Here is a 16,715-nt window from a genome sequence, read left to right on the forward strand (position 1 = left end):
GATAGTGTGATGAGGATCTACACTCTCAAGATTCAGGCAGCCCATGTGTTGGGTCCTGCTTCTGGCCATTCCACCCAAGATACGGCCAGCCCTTGGGCAGCGGTGAGTAGGGAGGCAGAACATATCGGTCATCGCACGCATTCGGTCCGGGACAATTCAAATTGCACAGCCCAAAGACATTGCAGTAGCATTCTTTGGCATCCGGGCAGTGGACAGGCTCCTTGCCGAATATCACTGCAGCAAAAACGTTAGTATCGATTTAAGAACCGACAAAATGACTAGGTGCACATACTATGCCATGAATACTCCATGATCCGTCCACTCATCTCGTCCTTCAATTCCGTTTCCGTAAGCCACTTGCGATAGAATTCATAGTCGCTCTTGGGCCGCATCAATACTCGGTCCCGAGTCACACCGAACTGCGCGCAACATGATACGCCGACTTCTTCGGGCACCGGTTTATCGGGGAATAATTCAATAAAGGCATGTTTGAAGTACTCGCCCGCGTGTACGTCTTCACGGTGGATATCGCTGAGGGGGTGAATCTCCACTGGGCAACCGAGGGTCCAGACACAGCGGAGGTTCACGTATCCTTCTTTTTGGAGGTAGGAGGTTTGGAAGTTGCGCAACATGGGGACACCGTCGTAGTAGGGGTCGTCGTTGTGCCATTGGTAGCGCTGGGAGTGGATGAAGAGCATTATATCGGGAAGGTTTTCGTAGTTGTCAATGATGTATCTGTGAGTCAAGAGGGGTTTCATGTCAGCGACCCTAATCATCGAACCATACTAGCATGATCAAGTCAAATTTCGAGCTTGAGACTCACGTCAAATACACCATCGACTCGCGCCCTTTGTTGCGCGCAACGGTCAACGGGGCATTCATATCATCCACCACGTAGATACTCCGCGACCAATCTTGAAAGTACTCGGCCAGCCACGAGGTATCATCACTCTTCATGCTGGCCACGACCATATCCTTGTGTCGTCGGACCACAGGGCGAGCCAGCTCGTCCGCAGCCTTGGGTGTCGTGAGGGATTCAGGTTTATGCGCATATTTGTTAGGTTGGTCATGATAGGTGGAATGGGAAGATTCGTTGCCGGCGAAGAAAAGGAAATAAATTGCGAGGACGATGCCGATGGTGATAAAGATAGCTTTCAGGCGATTGCGACGACGGGGACTCTGCGGTCCGCTCGGGGCGAACAACATGGCGATATTGGGGGGAGGTGACAGGCGCTGAGCTGTCACCAGGGATCAGACATCGGATAGAGCTTTGGATGTGCTTTAGAGTCGCATAATGTTGGTCCGTTGGGCGTTGGAGGAGAAGAGCAGGGGGCGAGTGTAAAGCGCGGGGAGTTCAGCTTGGTCGCACCAGCTGGAGACTGCAGCCTAGCGCTCGGACGAGTGATTCGGGGAACGAACGAGAAAAGTAGACAAGATAGTTTAAACTTAGATAGCACAATTGATCGTGCGAAAGAAAATCAAAGAGGTAATGTTGAAGATATTCAAGAGGACGAGTTGAATGATAAAGTTGCGGAAGTTGAAGTTGCCAGCTCGTCGAGTCCGCTTCGGGAAATCTTCGGGCGATCGGTGGGTCCGACACCAAAGCACTTTCTGGACTTTGGTCGACTTTATACTTCTTCTTATCCATTGATATTCATTCCATATTCACATTCACATTCATGATCATAACTTCCATACTAACAACATTATGATGCCATCGTCTCTCATGAACAACCATCAATATCCACAATATACCAGTTATGCGCAGACACACTATCTCCACTTGTTCCAGCATTACCAGCACTCGAGCCCACGCCAGTGACTTCGGTGACATCGCTAGTCGTGACGGTCACATCATTACCGCTGGTAATCCAGTACTCAGGACTGGCATGGGTGAATCCCCACGAAGCTGGAGGTAGCTTGGGCACGATGTCATTCGAGTGGGTGACACGCCAGAGGGAGCCCTGATTCGTCATATAGTCGGCCAGCGCGGTGTTACCTACACGTGGTTGGCCATAGGTATACTGCCAGTCATGCATCAGCGTCAACTCTAGAACTATCTGAACGGGATCACTTACTATATCCACAGTATATCCCGCATTGCGGAGGGCAGTTCCACCCAGCGCAGCCAAGGCACCGCCCAGGCTGTGACCGGTCACGACCAGTGTATAACTGGGATAAGTCGACACGGCACTCGCAACTTGCGCGGTCAGAGTATCAGCGACGACTCCCCAGGACTTGTAGAATCCAGAGTGAGCCTCGCAGCCACTGCAGAGGCTACTGGCATCGGTTAAACCAAAGTCTAGGTTGGCAATCCAATTGCTGAGGGTAGAACTGCCTCGGAAGGACAGCACCAGCAATTTGTTGGTATTATCGACGGCGAAGAAGCCTGTCACGTCGCCAAAGTCGGTAGAGCTGATGAGAGGTTAGTTGGGCCTTGTCTACGGCACTCGAGATTCTTCTTGACATACTCTTCAAATTCGTATAGGGTCGTCGCTCCTGCGGACTGCACCTCTGGGCAGTAGCCTCCTGAGCATGATATGGCATCGCCCGTGGAGCCAATATTGTTCGAGCAGTACGCGGCCGCCGCATATTCGGCGAACAGAGTCAACTCGCTCAACGTAGCGGATGAGACATCTGCGCATAATGTTAGCCTGTGCCAGACCTTTCGCCAAAGATCTTTTCTCCCTATCATACCTCGAGGCACTGGTCGTGCCGGTGCAGCAACCGCCAGGGCTGCCATAGCCACCAGCATCCCAAATTGACCCATGAACACCATCTTCACTGCTATACTCTGTACAGAATCTGGAAACGACTATACGAATGCTATACACTGATGCAGAGGAAACCGCAAGTCAACCAGGACTGAAGCGGACTTTTTGCTTTTTTCTTGGTGATCGTCTTCTCCCCTAGGTGGCCTACCTCTCTGACCAGCAGGACTTGAACCGATGTTTTATACTCATTCCATGCCTTCTTGACTATCCTATATCACAAGCAAAATTTCTTCAAACGAAACCCACACTTCTCCATGACGAGCGGGGTATCCGAAGACCATCCCTCCATAAATGCCAGCACGAAACACCACGCATACCTCCGAATCCGCACTAGCCAAGCTCCTCACGATCCAAAACGGCTCGTCGTCCGTTCCTGACCAGAGTCGGACGCCTGACTGGTGGGGATTCTGGCAAGATCGGCATTCTTGCAGCTGGAATTCTTCACGCGAATGTAACCAGTCAGACTGGCATACCTAGACGGAGTGGGGACATGAGGAGGAACCCAGGTAGAAGGTTGGAAGAGTTAGACCACGAGGACGACCGGAGTGGGTATGTATGGTTTTTAGTTTTTAGTTTGTTAAATTGACTTTAGTCTTCTTCTATGATATTCTTTCCCGAATCCGGGGTGGATGAGGAAGGCGGATCGGTGGAGGGGTACGATTTTGGTGTATATTCCGTGCTGTGATCCACGCTAGGAGAAACTTTTTTTTCTTTTGTGGAGAAAGAGACGGACTCTATAGTAATCTTGGTATACTTCGGCCTCGGTACTTCCCCGACGAAAGTGGACTTGGTAGACTTTCAGCCACGAAGTACATCCTAGTCGAAAGTCAGTGTAGTGTATACATCCTGGTAGGGTGGACTTGATAACTCCGGGGTACGCAAGAACTAAGCCGTTTTCGATGCAAACTATCCCCAATTCGCTCTATCCACGCGATACTTTTGCGGGTACGATACTACGTATGTAGTAGTTCTACTAGTTTACTGGCTTACTAGTTACTTACTGCAGTTAGTAGAAGTAAGCGCCCATCCCGCATTCTTCAGTGTGATCGCAGCGGGGCTATGCGTGATGACAACATTGTCGGTCAACGAATAACGCTAAAGCACGTCTTACCCAAAGAATGTCCCAGCGCCGTCGGAGTTACGGAGTACGCGCGGAAAATGCGCCAGGTTCGATTTGTTCTATGCATCCTGAATGGTTCCTACATTGTCTAGGGCGTTTATGACCAAGTTTTATCCATCCCGTTTAAGAGGGATGGCCAAGTACACCGACTCGTGGAGATGATTCGGAGAAATGCAGCCTCATCCCAGCTTGGTTTAGGGTATCGGGAAATGCAGGAGTTTACAGAGTTCATGTTGTATTATTTTGGCAGTCATGCAGGACTGACTCGGTTGATTCATGTATCGTCAAGGGGAAGAACAACGACGGGATTGTGTCTGATCTCACTCGGTTCTTCCCCGCGTCCCCTTCGCATGGGGTTCTGGCTATTCTCCGGCGATTCACTTCTCCCCTTCGCCGACATCGATCATCCCCGTATCCTCCTCATCACCGCCCGCCAGCACCTTGGTGCGCGGGATCTGGTCCGCTGACAACGGAGTGCCGGGGGTGACAGCGACAACGTTGTCGTTCTCGTCCACGAACTCGAAGTTGTACCGCGACAGCAAATGCGGGATCGCGGAGAGCTGGGGGCCGTATCTCGCCGAGTTGTCGTACAGCTCGAAGAGGGGGACCGCCAACAACTTCATGTTCTTGGGGACGGAGAGGACCTCTGTAGTAAGTAGACAGGCGTTAGCAGAGACACAAGACAACGATGAAACCGTCCCGAGTATCAGAGACAAGACGAAAGAACTACGACTCACTCTTCTTCGGCAGGGTGATGAAGTACAACTTCTTGCACTCCTTTGGCCGGGTGATGTGTGCTGGCAGGAACGGGTACATGAAGGTTTCGAAATTGGGGCGCCACCACTGCGCAAGCGTATCACCAATTTCCCAATCCTCATTGACACCCTCGCCGGAGAACTGCGATCCTACGGGGGCCAGGCGCTCGTTCAGGCGCTTCTTGAAGCCCTCGATCTCCTCTTCGTCGTGAGGGAGGTAGTCACCAGGGCTGTGAGGTGAGGCCGTTAGCAGTGTGTCTCATATTTGGTCGCCCAAGAGAGAGTTTCCATACAGTTTGAAGAATGCATTTGCTATCTGCAGCATCAAAACGTGGGGGTGGTTGTGTTCGTGGCAGACGAGGACGCCCTCGCAGGTGCGGCGCATGCCGTGGAGCTCATAATGCTCCTCCAGGCGCTTGAGGCGAGCTGGCACGGAGGGATCTTCCTCGGGCTGAGTCTCCTTGGTACCGAAGGTGTAGTTGCTCAGGGGGTACAAGCGAATTGTCTCGGGTTGCTGTGCGGAGAAATCCATGGGGATGATGGGACTGCGCGAATTGGCCCATGTCAGTACCGACACTGCTTTCTGGAATATCTGATGGACAAGCTAAGCTGTCTACTCACGGGTGGCTGCTCTGGATTGCCGTCGCCGTCGTGGTTGCCATCTTGTCGGTGGAGAATTGCAACAGGGACGAGGGACGCGGAGTGCACGAGGACAGAGAGGAGGAGAGAGAGGAAGAGGGACGAGAAGAAGAACAGAAACATCGTAGCTTCGCCGATGGTGATGCATCTCGTTATCGTTATCGCTGTGACCGCCTACCGGATTGCGATGGTGGACAAAAACAAAGAAAAGCGGTGAGTTCGGGATGGGGGACTCGGTCGGGGAAGCGGTCAGAGAGAAAAGGCAGAATGGACAAGGCGGAATGAAGTGTGAACAGAGTGCAGTACTACGCTGGCATACTTGGCTCATATTGGTACTTAAATCCGATTCCTTATTGGCTAAGGACTTTTCTTAGAGTATTCTGCTACTACTTTTTGTCAGCATTATTGCTATAGCATTTCTAGTTTGGCCACTGTTGCTATTTGTAGGCTAAAGGATCTGGTAGCTATGAGATTGATAGCGTATGAATGATCGAGTATTAATTGATGTGAATTTGGTTAACCTGTAGGTAGTAGATAGGTAGATGTGATTGATTATAGCGTATAACCCAATGCCAAAGCAGAAGCTCTCTACACTCGACTCCACAACTCTCATGACATGCTCCCCAGGTCCAAGCTCCAAGCTCCAAGCAACACCCCCAACTCGCTTTGGATAGAAAACAAACACTTTCAAATGATTCACAGCTTGGCATCAAAGTCTTCAAATTCAGTAAGGTCAGACACGGGCACGGGTCCAGTGCTGACGGGCAGGCGAGCCTTAAAGGTAGACACGTCCGTGATGGTGATGGCTTCCTGGGGGCTGGCGGTCGAGGCACCGTTGGCACCATTGGCCCCGTTGGTCTCCGGCTCCAGTCCAAGCTGCTTCAGCTGAACACCAAGATTTTCCTCCAGCTTTTCGGTGACTACCGCGATCTGCTCCTCTGACAAAGTCAGCTCCGTGGCCAAGAAGGTCTTGACAAGGAACACAATCTGGGAGCGGTCAATAATTGCCATATCCAGTTGTTCAAACGCCGCAGTCAAGGTGTCGGCATCCGCGGCAAAGCCAGCAGCGTCAAGCTGTTTCTTGACCAGCTCGATCAAGCGAGACCGCTTCTGGGAGGCATCGGCATGGGCATCGGTTTCCGCAGCCTTGGCACCGGACTGCGCATTCAGGTGAATGGCCAGCTTGGCGCGGGTCGAGGACGAGGGATCGATGTACTGCTTGTAAAAGGCAATGAGGTCCGCCTTGCTCAGCAGGCGCACATTGGCAGCATCAGTTTCGTGCTGCAAGAAGTCAAAGTACTCCGACCCAACGTGCGACCAGTAGCGGCTAGTCTCAGATCCCAGGTTCTTGAGCTTCTCCAGACGTTTGTTGATCACACTGCGCTTGTGGCCCTCAAATTCATCCTCAGGCATGCTCTCCAGGGTCTTTCCAAACTCGCGGAGGAAGGACTCAATGCGGGATTCCAGGTACTGAGCAGTACGCTCACTCTGGATGATCACGCGGTAGCCCATGGTGGTTGCATTGTAGCGGGATCCACTCCATACAACGTAACCGAGCTGCTCCTTGCTACGCAGCTGGTCGAATGCAGGCTCGTCTGTAAGCTGAGAGAAGAGCTGCAGTTTGGCGCGCAAAGCATCGTCAGAGAAGAAGCCAATGTATAGATAGTACTCGATACAGTGGTTAACATTGGCAGGGTCCTTCAGGCTTCGCGGGTAGACGTAGTTGCTTCCCGAGGGAATAACCATGTTGCGACGCAGATACCACTGCGATGGGGGCAGTGCACGTCCCCCAAGAGTCTTCTCAACCATATCCGTCATGCGCAGAGCATCTTCCTTGTAGAGGTTGCCATGAGCCAGGACTTCGATGTGAGTTTGCTCCAAGAGTTGGGGGAAGAAGTTGATCACATCTTCGGCTTGGATGTGCTCCAGTTCCTCGATGTACTGCTCGTTGACCCAGCTGCGCTCAGACAGCAGGTAACGAGTGTAGTCGCCAACTTGGTAGAAGGGCTGCTGGTATTCGGCGTTGCGGAAGGCCCGGGTCAGACGTTCCTTGATGATGTTGAACCGATCTTGGTTGACCACCAGGCCGCGCATAGTGTTCAACACCTTGTCCAACAGCACGGACATCTTGTCATTGTAGCCACCAACAGAGATATCCAGACCAAGAATGTTGGCCGCAAGGTGGTAGTCCAGCCCAGCAAGCTCGGCGTCGTACGAGTACTCATCCAGGCTGTCGCGAACCAACTCGCAGTAGAGCTTCGTCTTGATGAGGTTGGCGGGTGTAGCCCACACCAGAGGGTTACGCAGAGTCACGTGAACAGTGCCCTTGGGCACCCAGAATCGATCATCCTTCTTGAACCACAGACGAACACGATCGTCATGGCGGATCAACTTGGGGGTCTTTGCGGGCTCCGCAACCTCCTTGGTCTCCACCGACAATCGAGTCGGGACAAACTCGTTCTTGTGAGGCATGTGCACGGTAGACGTGCGAGTAGCCTCCGTGGACTGCAAAGCCTTCTGGATGCCGCTCAAGAAGTCCTGGGGAATCTTCTCGACCTTATACTCGGTACCGTACCACTTCTCCTTCTGGTCCCACTGGCCAGGGTATTCCTGGGACACGATAATAAGACGGAAGTTGTCAGCGCGCAGGTAGGACATGGCCTTCTTGATAACTTCGGCGTCAAATCGACGCAGCAGAGCTCCGCTGAGCAACCACTCGCGAGGCATAGGCTTCTGCATGACGCTGCTCAGGCGGCTGGTAAACCGACTGGCAGGGGTCTTCTGCTTGAACCGGAAATCCACCTCGGCCAAGTTCTTCATCTCGTCAAAGATCCACTGCTCCGGCTCGCGCTCCTTGATCATCGCAATGTACTCAAAGATCACCTTGGCGACTTCCTGGTACTGCTTCAGACCCTCCGGAGTCAGGCGCACGGAGATAGTGAAGAATGCCGATCCAGGGCAGATAGGCATAGCGCCTGCAGACAGCCCATTGGCCCAGCCCTTTGCCTTGAGGTGGGAGAGAACACTACCCGGGCCTTCATGGCCGATCAAATGGCTGATATACCGGCTGGGCTGGACATCATTCAGATTCTCCTCATCCAAGAATGGGAAGTACATATCCATAGAGCGCGAATCCATGACCGGCTTGGCAAACACCTGGGTGCACATATCTTCCTCGGAGAAAGGCTGAACGTCATCCCAGCGGTTCTGGGGCAGGTTCTTGTTCTCAACATCTGCGAACAATTCCCAAACCCACTGCTCAAGCACGTCCAGGGTCTCCCGTCCCAGGACCACCAGCTTGGCCCTGTTGGCAGAGTAGTGCTTCTCATAGAATCGAATGAACTCGCTGCGGACCTCGAGACCGCGTTTCTGCGGGTCTTCCTTCAAGGTCTGCAAATTACCGGTCGAGAAGTGATGGTATGGGTGCTTAGGGTTGGAGAGTGACTTGTTCAGTTGCATCAACCGCCACAAATCGCTCTGCAGGTTCTTCTTGTTCTCAGAGTCTACAGCCCGCAACTCACGATCTAACGTCGACTCTAGGAAAAGTGGAGACACGAAGAATTGAGCAAATCGATCGAGAGCCCCATACAGGGGTGATTTGGCATCTGAATCTCCAGTGATAGTAGATGAGGTCTCGCTAGCAATCCCATTGGTGCCATTTGTAGATTCGGTTGGGGTATTCTGCCCGGTCGACTTTGGGGGGCTGGAGTCACCGGTGGCCGATACTTCAAAGAAATAATTCGTTTCGGTAGCGGCAGTGTATGCATTGGACGAGCCAGAGTGGGCGGCTAGATACTGGTTGTAGGCATTCTCCTTGGGGTACTATTGATGTGGCCAGATAACGCACGTCAGCATTGGTACTGTCCGCTTGGCCCATTTCTACAGGGGCTCCCCCGAAACGATCAGCAGCGTACCTTTTTCGTTCCCATAAACAATAGATGCTCAACTGCGTGGGCCATTCCTGGCATATCATCTTGGTCGGAAAAGTTGCCAACATTGACGTTTACCGCGGCACTGGCCTTGTCGGTATCTGGGTCATGCACTAGAAGAGCCTCAAGTTGGTTTGGCAGGCGAATGACACGGTATGACCGGTCATCCAGCTCAGGCTTCTCCAAGTTCTCTGTAATGCGTTCGATTTGCGTCATGGTGGGAGAATTGGCGGAGAGGATCAGGGAGGAGTGGGAGAACGAGCGAGCCCAACGATGCTTGGAAGGAGGAATAAGCGGGGCGATTGGAGAAATGGAGCGAGTCACGGAGGAAATGTGTAATGGCAAATATGGACGTGCAGTTGGATTGCAACTCAGGCGTCTGTACCACAACGCAGTAGAGGGGGACCTTGGGAGCATCAAGGTATGACCAAATAACCCAGACAATGGGGCAAGTATGGGAGGGAGCTGGTGGCGGCTCCGAGACCAACTAGATGCCAATTCACAAGAGGATAGATCAGGGGGGTATATGCACACAACAGATAGTTGAAATGAAGAATGTGATGACGAGAGAAGAGACTCTGATTTGCAAGCAACCGAGGGGCTCGGCGATAGTCGCAGGGGCGGTGAGCCTTCAAGATCTGCCGTTATCGAGGGGGGCGGTGGCGTTGAGTCACGGGGTAAGGTTCTTGCGGGGGGCGATTATGCACTTCAGAGTCTTAGTTCAATAAGCGGTGGATCAACTAACTACTGGAGGGAATCAGCTTACAGATTGATGATTCTGTAAGCTGATTCTTAGGATTATACACAAACTCCTATAGTGAGTACAGTATTGGACTATGCTTACTCTTTTGTGAGACATACCAGACTCCACAAGTCACCCGGGTAGACCAACTATACTGAGTATAGATGGTACAATGTATGTCCAGAGCAAGGGGTCTGGCCCCACGTCTATAACTTGATTAAATATGGTTTCGGTGTATGTCGCTTAGACCCCTACTTGCTAGCTAGATCAAGTAATGACTTACGCCACGAGAAATGCGGCTCTAATGTCCCTGATGAATTCCAGGATGAGCCTTGTTTGGAGAAACAACCTTACTCAGGACGGGACAGACTGGGCTGGGGGAATATCAGCCTCATATTCAGCGGGCACTGACCTAGCTATCTAGTTATATTTTGGGAATTATACAGAAAAATTCGGCCTTCAAAATACCAGGTAATCAACACTCATCACGGGTGTTTACTTCCCCATTGATTGACACGCGCGGACCTTCGGCCATCCGCCCGCGAAGAATATATAACGCAATTCTAGAGCACGGAAAACAACGCCGTACTTCGAACTTTATTTGAAGAACCCAGCAAAATGTGCAGCATTTGGAATGACAAATTTGATCAAAGCGTTTTCTTATAGCTGGATTTTTATGGGCGTTGAGCCTCCTTGTGGGGTCGATAAATACATTTGCAGGGATTACAGCTCCTTTGAATGATCTAGCCATGTTTAGATCCATTTTAGGTTTGAACAACATGACACATAGTACTTCGTATCTCCATCATACCAGTAGCTTTAGGAAGTTTTCCACGCATAGACTTTTCTGACAGAATAAAACTATCTCATTCAGACTAGTCTGGGCAGCTTTAACCTATATCCCCCGAACCAATCGCGAAGCTCCGTACCCGATGAGGCTCTTTCTCCCAGCCTCCTTCGTATACTCCCCCTTCAAGACCCCGCCGCACAGTCCCCCAGAGCCTCCAAACACACTGAAAAAACAAACGAAAAACCCAAGTTCCCCATGAATCACCTCACTAGTTAGGTACAACACTAACCATGACCCCGTCTAACACGACTCCGCACACAACGTCAGCGTAATATCCGCATCGGTACTACAAGCCTCAGTCTGACTCGTAACCAAAGCCCTAACACCCCCACCCCAGCAAATATTGGTGCAAGTATCAAGAGACGGGTGCACGACCAAAGTGCTTCCCGAGAACGGGTCCCCGTACACATCAAACAGATCATAGTACAGGTGGTCCGTCAGCGCGTACTGGAAATTGGTCTGCGGGCTGCCGTCGTACAGCCCGTTCTCGGTCCGGGTAATCTTGAGGGCGATGCCGCCCGAGACATCGTCGTAGTGCGTTGTTTCGGTGTAGTTGGCGCCAGGCTCGACGGTTTGGCGCTCGCCGACGGAGGCGCCGACGGACCAGAGGTAGACGGGGTCGGTGCAGGCGTTTTGGACGATGGCGTTGCCGGCTAGGGCTAGGGGGGCGAGAGTGGCCAGGAGGGTGGTTGTGAAGTGCATTTTGATAGTTTCTTGTTTTTGTTTGATAGATGTTTCTGGTGGATTTCAAGTATTCAAGTGTTGATGAAGCTGGAACTGTAGATGGATGGATAATAAGATATCAAGCCCTGGAATTGAGGTCATCTTTATACTTTTCAATCCAGCACATCGCAGTATCTCTCGCAAGCACGACTATCATACCGTCACTTCCTTAGGACATCCTTTCGTGGAAATCCAAGAGTCCAGAATTAGGACTCCCATATCCTTCACCGTCCATCCACTGGATCAGCCACCATCTCTCCTACTATTTCCGTAACAATCCTGTGCCAGAAACCGATCACTCAAGACATCAACCTGGTCAGGCCGACCATCCAACCATCACAGGATCTGCCCAGACTTGGTCTTCCATGGTGCAGGCCCCGCAGGTACGGTGTTAAAAGGCACCAGGGACCGAGTGACCGTGGCACGAAGTAGAGGACTGGCACGGCAAGGCCACGAAGACGGCGATCACGTCTCAGACTGTTCCGACCGGAACCTGATTCAGATCCTTATTTCTTGGCATCAGATTAGAAGTGTCTTTAAGGCTAGGGAATAGGTAAGGATCTGGATAAGGCGGGCTGCGATGAGGTGGTGATGCACGCCAAGCGGGGAGGCGTTGCGGATCGCGCTCGCCCGCTAGACTGAACCAGATGACAGACCGGCTCCACGCCGGATATTTGGTGTTTTGTGCAAGTGGAAATGTGAGACACCGTTACATTTTCAGGCACGATATGTTTTGCTCTGTCAAAGCGGCTGCGGGATCTCGATGCTAGTCAGCTGCGAGGTCTGTGGTGAATGCCGAGAGTCGGCAGTGCTGCTGGGCGATGTCTCACTTGTTGGGGCCTCCAGTAGAGAGCATCAGGTCGGAATGCAGAAAGTCAACTATTCTTTCATATTGTTCTTGCCAAAAGTTGAATCAACTTCTTGGAGATCCCCTCTCAGCCTTGGGTATCGAATATCTTGGCAGCGCAGTAGACTTCTATTTCGGGAGAATATACCTGGACAACTGTGGAGTACGGAGCGATAATCCATCGGCACTTCCGAGTACCACATATAATCTTCTATCAAGTTCATAGCTAGGCGCAAATAAGACTACTCTAGTTTATCGAAACTACCACGGCTTGCATGCTAAACTACGCCACCGTATTTTTATCTCGCGGGGAAACCTAACTGAAGAACCATGGATTACAACGGGTGTGGTGGTGTCAACGACCGGAACTGACTGATATGAATCAATTCCATTTAGTAAAGAGAATATGCTGGCCAAGTCTCCTCGTACTCGCTTCGTTTAGCGGGGGTTAATATGGAGAACAAAAATCAGGAAGGTGACTGTAAGAACTGGGAATCCAATCGAATAGTTAATGCCAGACGTGCGCCAAGATTCGCCGAGCCTCCGCGTGCGGTAGGCCTAAATCTAAGGAACCTCTTCCTTTCGCTCGTTCACCCCTTCATCGGCAAGTCCTCATCGACCTCATCTTCCGTCTCGTCAAGGGCTTCATCCGCGCGCTCAGCGAGCCACTCAAACACTTGCTGCTGGTTCTCTGCCATCATCTCGCCCAGAGTCGATTTTTCAGATTTGTACAGCCTGCCGTAGCGCTTGGATGGCTTGCGATCCTGGTCTTTCCAGATCCCGTGAGATCCGGCGACGAACACGAGAGAATTCTGTACGAGTCAGACATATGTTAGTCTAGCTGTACACCTTTTCCCTGCAAGACTAGACTAAAAAGGCGCTGAAAACTTACATCGCGATACCATTTGGATAGCCAGACCTGAGTGGAAGATGCAACGGCACGGACGGGGTTCTCCGCCACAAATGAGACAATACCGTTAACGCGCTTGTACAAGTTCTCTGTTCGGAGTTAGCCACAGTTCTTTGAAATCTCTTGGCTTTAGTGGCCGACGCCAAGAGAAGACGGATCGACGAGATTTAGGCGTACCTCTGTTGATCAAAAGGTTGACAACACCGGCAAAAGCACTGCCGATACCGAAGAAAAACACATCTCGCTTCTCATAGAAGCTGTCAAGAAACGTGTTAGCTGGGCACATTCCCATCAACATTTCGTCAACGCGTGCAGCTACTTACTCGATGTAGTTATCCCACAAATAATTTGCCAGCTCTTCGGTTGCGGTAGGACGGTTCTCGTCTTCGTCTTCGTACTTTCCTGTGGCCTGTATGTCTCGATTGGTTACCCTGGGTCTCGAGAAGGTTCGGGGGTATGTCAGAGCAGTCCGTACGGGTGTCTGGGTGATATGTTTCGGGATGTTAACGTCAATCACAGCATAGCCCTTGCTAACGATCCATTCAATGTATTCCTTTTGGGCATCAGACTTGGCAGTATTAGCATCTACTCATTGAAGTCGCTCAGCACCAATGTTGGGTATACGTACCATCCAAACGTTGTGGGCTTCAAGTTTACTGGTTACGGGGTCTGGATATCCCATGAGTTCCGGTCTGGAGATGGCGTCAGCTTCAACTCGGTCAAAATAGGAGCGATCCCAAGCAAACTCACGGGTCATGGAAGATGACAATTAGCGGCACGCGCTCATGATAGTTTGCGCTGTTATGATTGTCAGTCTATGGGAGACGGATTTTCTTTGGCATCTTCAAATCCTACCTCGCCAGAACCTGGTTCTCAAACGACCTGGAGATTTTCGTGCGATAGATGTACAGTGGGGTGAGTTTGAAGCTTTCATACAGCGTTTGAGCTTGGTACCCACGAAGAACATCTGTAATTAACATTAGCTATTCACCTTGTCGCTAGATGGTTTCAAAAATGACATACCGTGCAGCCGATCCCCCCCAATGGGATGTTGGGGTGGCTTGGGGTACATGCAGCGCCAATGCTGGGCCTGGATGCTCATGACCCGACCCACGGTCTCAATCGCATCCCTCGTTGGCGCAGTCTTGGTCAATCGGTCGGGGGGCTCGCCCATAAGGGTTTTAGTCACCGCCAATGCAGATTTGGAGATGGATCGGAAGTTGTATCCTCCCTGAACATTCGCGCATCAGTCACGACCTTCAACCATATGGTTCAACAGACTGTTAGACATACCTCCAGGCAGACTGCAACCTTGCCATTTGCAAGAGTCATAAGCATGTGGGTCATTTGAGCATAGCATGAGGGCGACACAAAGCAGCCACCCAGCACGTCACCAGCAGCGGCATCGAATCCAGCGGAAACTAATCCTTCGTCAGTAATAACTTAAAACATGGAGTAAGCCACAACTCACTGATCACCAGATCTGGGTCAAATTCCAAGGCAATAGGCATCACTACTTTCTGGAAAGCGTGCATGTAGTCACCATCGCCCATACCCTGATCAGGCCAAGGGATGTTGACATTCCTAGATTCGATAATGAGTCCAAAGTCCAAGTCAAGATCCCATTTCAAGTCCGACAAAACTCACTTTCCCAGTCCGGGTCCTTCACCGCAGTGATCCCAGTTGCCTTCATCGCCACCGGGATAGAACTTGCCATTCTGATGGACGTGAATCGAGATGTAGAGAACGTTGGGATCGTTGTAGAAAGCCTTCTGCACTCCGTTTCCTGTTCATATGTTAGATGAATATTTCAATGGAAAACCACGAACGGAAATTTCCCAAGCATACCGTGATGGACATCCCTAAACGCTTCGGTCAGTCAAGTCATGCAGTTTTGGAGCCAGAAAAAGTACGCACCAGTCAAGGATCATGATCTTCCGGCACTGATCGCCGAGAACATTCTGGCAGACACGTGCAGCAACAGGCACGTTGTTGAACAAACAAAAGCCCATGGCCGTGTTATGTTCAGCGTGATGTCCAGGCGGACGAATAACCGCAATAGCGTTCTTCACCTGTCGTCTAGCGACGGCCAAGCAAGTCTCAATGGCACCTCCAGTCGACAGAAGGGCCGACGCAAAAGTAAGTCGGTTGAAATAAATCGAGTCCCGCGTTGTCTCCAGATACACCAAGTCGTCATCGAGCATGTCTATTTTCATCGTTAGCGTGATACTCAGTCTGAACAGAAACGGTTTTGATATCATCCTACTAACCCTGGGTGCTTCTGACAAATGCATAGTGAGCCTCGGAATGGATCAGGGTGATCTCTTCCTCTGTGGCATTGCGAGCGTTGATACGCTTCAAGGTCTGCGGGGCTAGTGGATGTACCGACTCGGGATCATCTACCAGACCAGCCCGACATAACTCTTTGTAGATGTAGTAGATTCGTCTCGGGTCCTCGGGGTGCACCTCAGACGTGGGGCGAACTTCACAATGGTACCGCATACGCACATCATAACAGAGGCCGGTAGGAAGCGAACCAACTGGGAGACCAGCCCTGGCCACGACCTCTTCGTCAGACCAGTCTGAGTTCGTTTCAACCAGGCTATCGCGCTTGACGAGGTTGTCCAGCGAGTTAGTCTCTGAGTCGCTCATCTTGATGCGATCAGGTGGCGGGGGCATCCCCGTCAGGAGGGTAGTTTGGGTTGGAAAGGGATCAGAGCCAGGGGAAGGTGATTTGTGAGCAGATGAAAGGACAGAGGGTGCTAAAGTGGGGACGCCGCCACCCTGGTGGATATGTGTAGAGGGAGGAGGTTGAGTGAGGGAGGAGGAGGAGGGTAAAGAAGGGAGAGGGAGCTTCTGGACCTCCCCCATGACGGTGTCCTCGTCTCCCATCCCAGATTCGGACAAGGTGCAGACAATGAAAATTGTATAGAAGCAAACACCACTCCCTTTTTGAATGAGGTGATGGACTTTGTTTGAGAAGCTTCAATATCTCATGACAAAGAGGGCTTGCCAGGTGGAGAAGCCTCTTGTTCAATACTAGCACCCTTGGTTTCCTGGTAGGATTCACCAGTGCGATAAGGTAAAAGCTGCCGTAGATATAATCAGAAAAGGGCCTTTTTGCAAGATATAGTCCCTCTTTCGAGGCCGATGTATTGGATTGCTGGGTGTGGAACCCTCGTCCGTATACAACCACTGTCTTGGTGGTATTTGGTTGTGAACAAAGACAGCTTACCGAGGACCGTGGCAGCACCCTTGGATAGATCAAATCTGATGCTGTGGGATCAAAATTATTGATCTTATTCTTCCACTGAATGGATATTTGGCGGTATACTGTTGCCCCTGCAGAGATGGGGAATTGCAAGGGTAAATGGGGGAATAGATGGGATGTGCATGTTGGATCCCTTTTGGGTCGCTCCTTCATAC

The 16,715-nt window shown here is 51.3% G+C and overlaps 5 protein-coding genes across 5 annotated transcripts; all 5 read right to left on the reverse strand.

The window, feature by feature from the left end:
- Positions 1-25: 25 nt before the first annotated feature.
- On the reverse strand, positions 26-2,779 carry N7496_004432 (Lipase class 3; the record flags this gene model as incomplete). Its single annotated transcript, XM_056697363.1, has 7 exons — positions 26-234; positions 293-768; positions 824-1,238; positions 1,775-2,024; positions 2,079-2,415; positions 2,472-2,637; positions 2,698-2,779. The coding sequence occupies 7 exons, from the start codon at positions 2,777-2,779 to the stop codon at positions 26-28; spliced, it is 1,935 nt and encodes a 644-aa protein (XP_056559575.1).
- Positions 2,780-4,271: 1,492 nt separating this feature from the next.
- On the reverse strand, positions 4,272-5,411 carry N7496_004433 (cleavage and polyadenylation specificity factor subunit 5; the record flags this gene model as incomplete). The annotated part of the gene is made up of 4 exons (XM_056697364.1): positions 4,272-4,540; positions 4,632-4,879; positions 4,943-5,232; positions 5,271-5,411. The coding sequence occupies 4 exons, from the start codon at positions 5,409-5,411 to the stop codon at positions 4,272-4,274; spliced, it is 948 nt and encodes a 315-aa protein (XP_056559576.1).
- Positions 5,412-5,984: 573 nt separating this feature from the next.
- Positions 5,985-9,634, reverse strand: N7496_004434 (uncharacterized protein; the record flags this gene model as incomplete). Its single annotated transcript, XM_056697365.1, has 2 exons — positions 5,985-9,110; positions 9,203-9,634. The coding sequence occupies 2 exons, from the start codon at positions 9,632-9,634 to the stop codon at positions 5,985-5,987; spliced, it is 3,558 nt and encodes a 1,185-aa protein (XP_056559577.1).
- Positions 9,635-11,049: 1,415 nt separating this feature from the next.
- Positions 11,050-11,511, reverse strand: N7496_004435 (putative BYS1 domain protein; the record flags this gene model as incomplete). The annotated part of the gene is made up of 1 exon (XM_056697366.1): positions 11,050-11,511. The coding sequence occupies one exon, from the start codon at positions 11,509-11,511 to the stop codon at positions 11,050-11,052; it is 462 nt and encodes a 153-aa protein (XP_056559578.1).
- Positions 11,512-12,969: 1,458 nt separating this feature from the next.
- On the reverse strand, positions 12,970-16,181 carry hdaA (histone deacetylase hdaA; the record flags this gene model as incomplete). Its single annotated transcript, XM_056697367.1, has 14 exons — positions 12,970-13,191; positions 13,272-13,378; positions 13,467-13,546; positions 13,613-13,857; positions 13,918-13,981; positions 14,040-14,087; positions 14,145-14,256; positions 14,313-14,520; positions 14,583-14,710; positions 14,761-14,873; positions 14,937-15,075; positions 15,138-15,151; positions 15,207-15,495; positions 15,560-16,181. The coding sequence occupies 14 exons, from the start codon at positions 16,179-16,181 to the stop codon at positions 12,970-12,972; spliced, it is 2,391 nt and encodes a 796-aa protein (XP_056559579.1).
- Positions 16,182-16,715: the final 534 nt, after the last annotated feature.

Source organism: Penicillium cataractarum, assembly GCF_028827025.1.
Source record: "Penicillium cataractarum strain IBT 29864 chromosome Unknown utg000002l, whole genome shotgun sequence".
Classification (NCBI taxonomy): domain Eukaryota; kingdom Fungi; phylum Ascomycota; class Eurotiomycetes; order Eurotiales; family Aspergillaceae; genus Penicillium; species Penicillium cataractarum.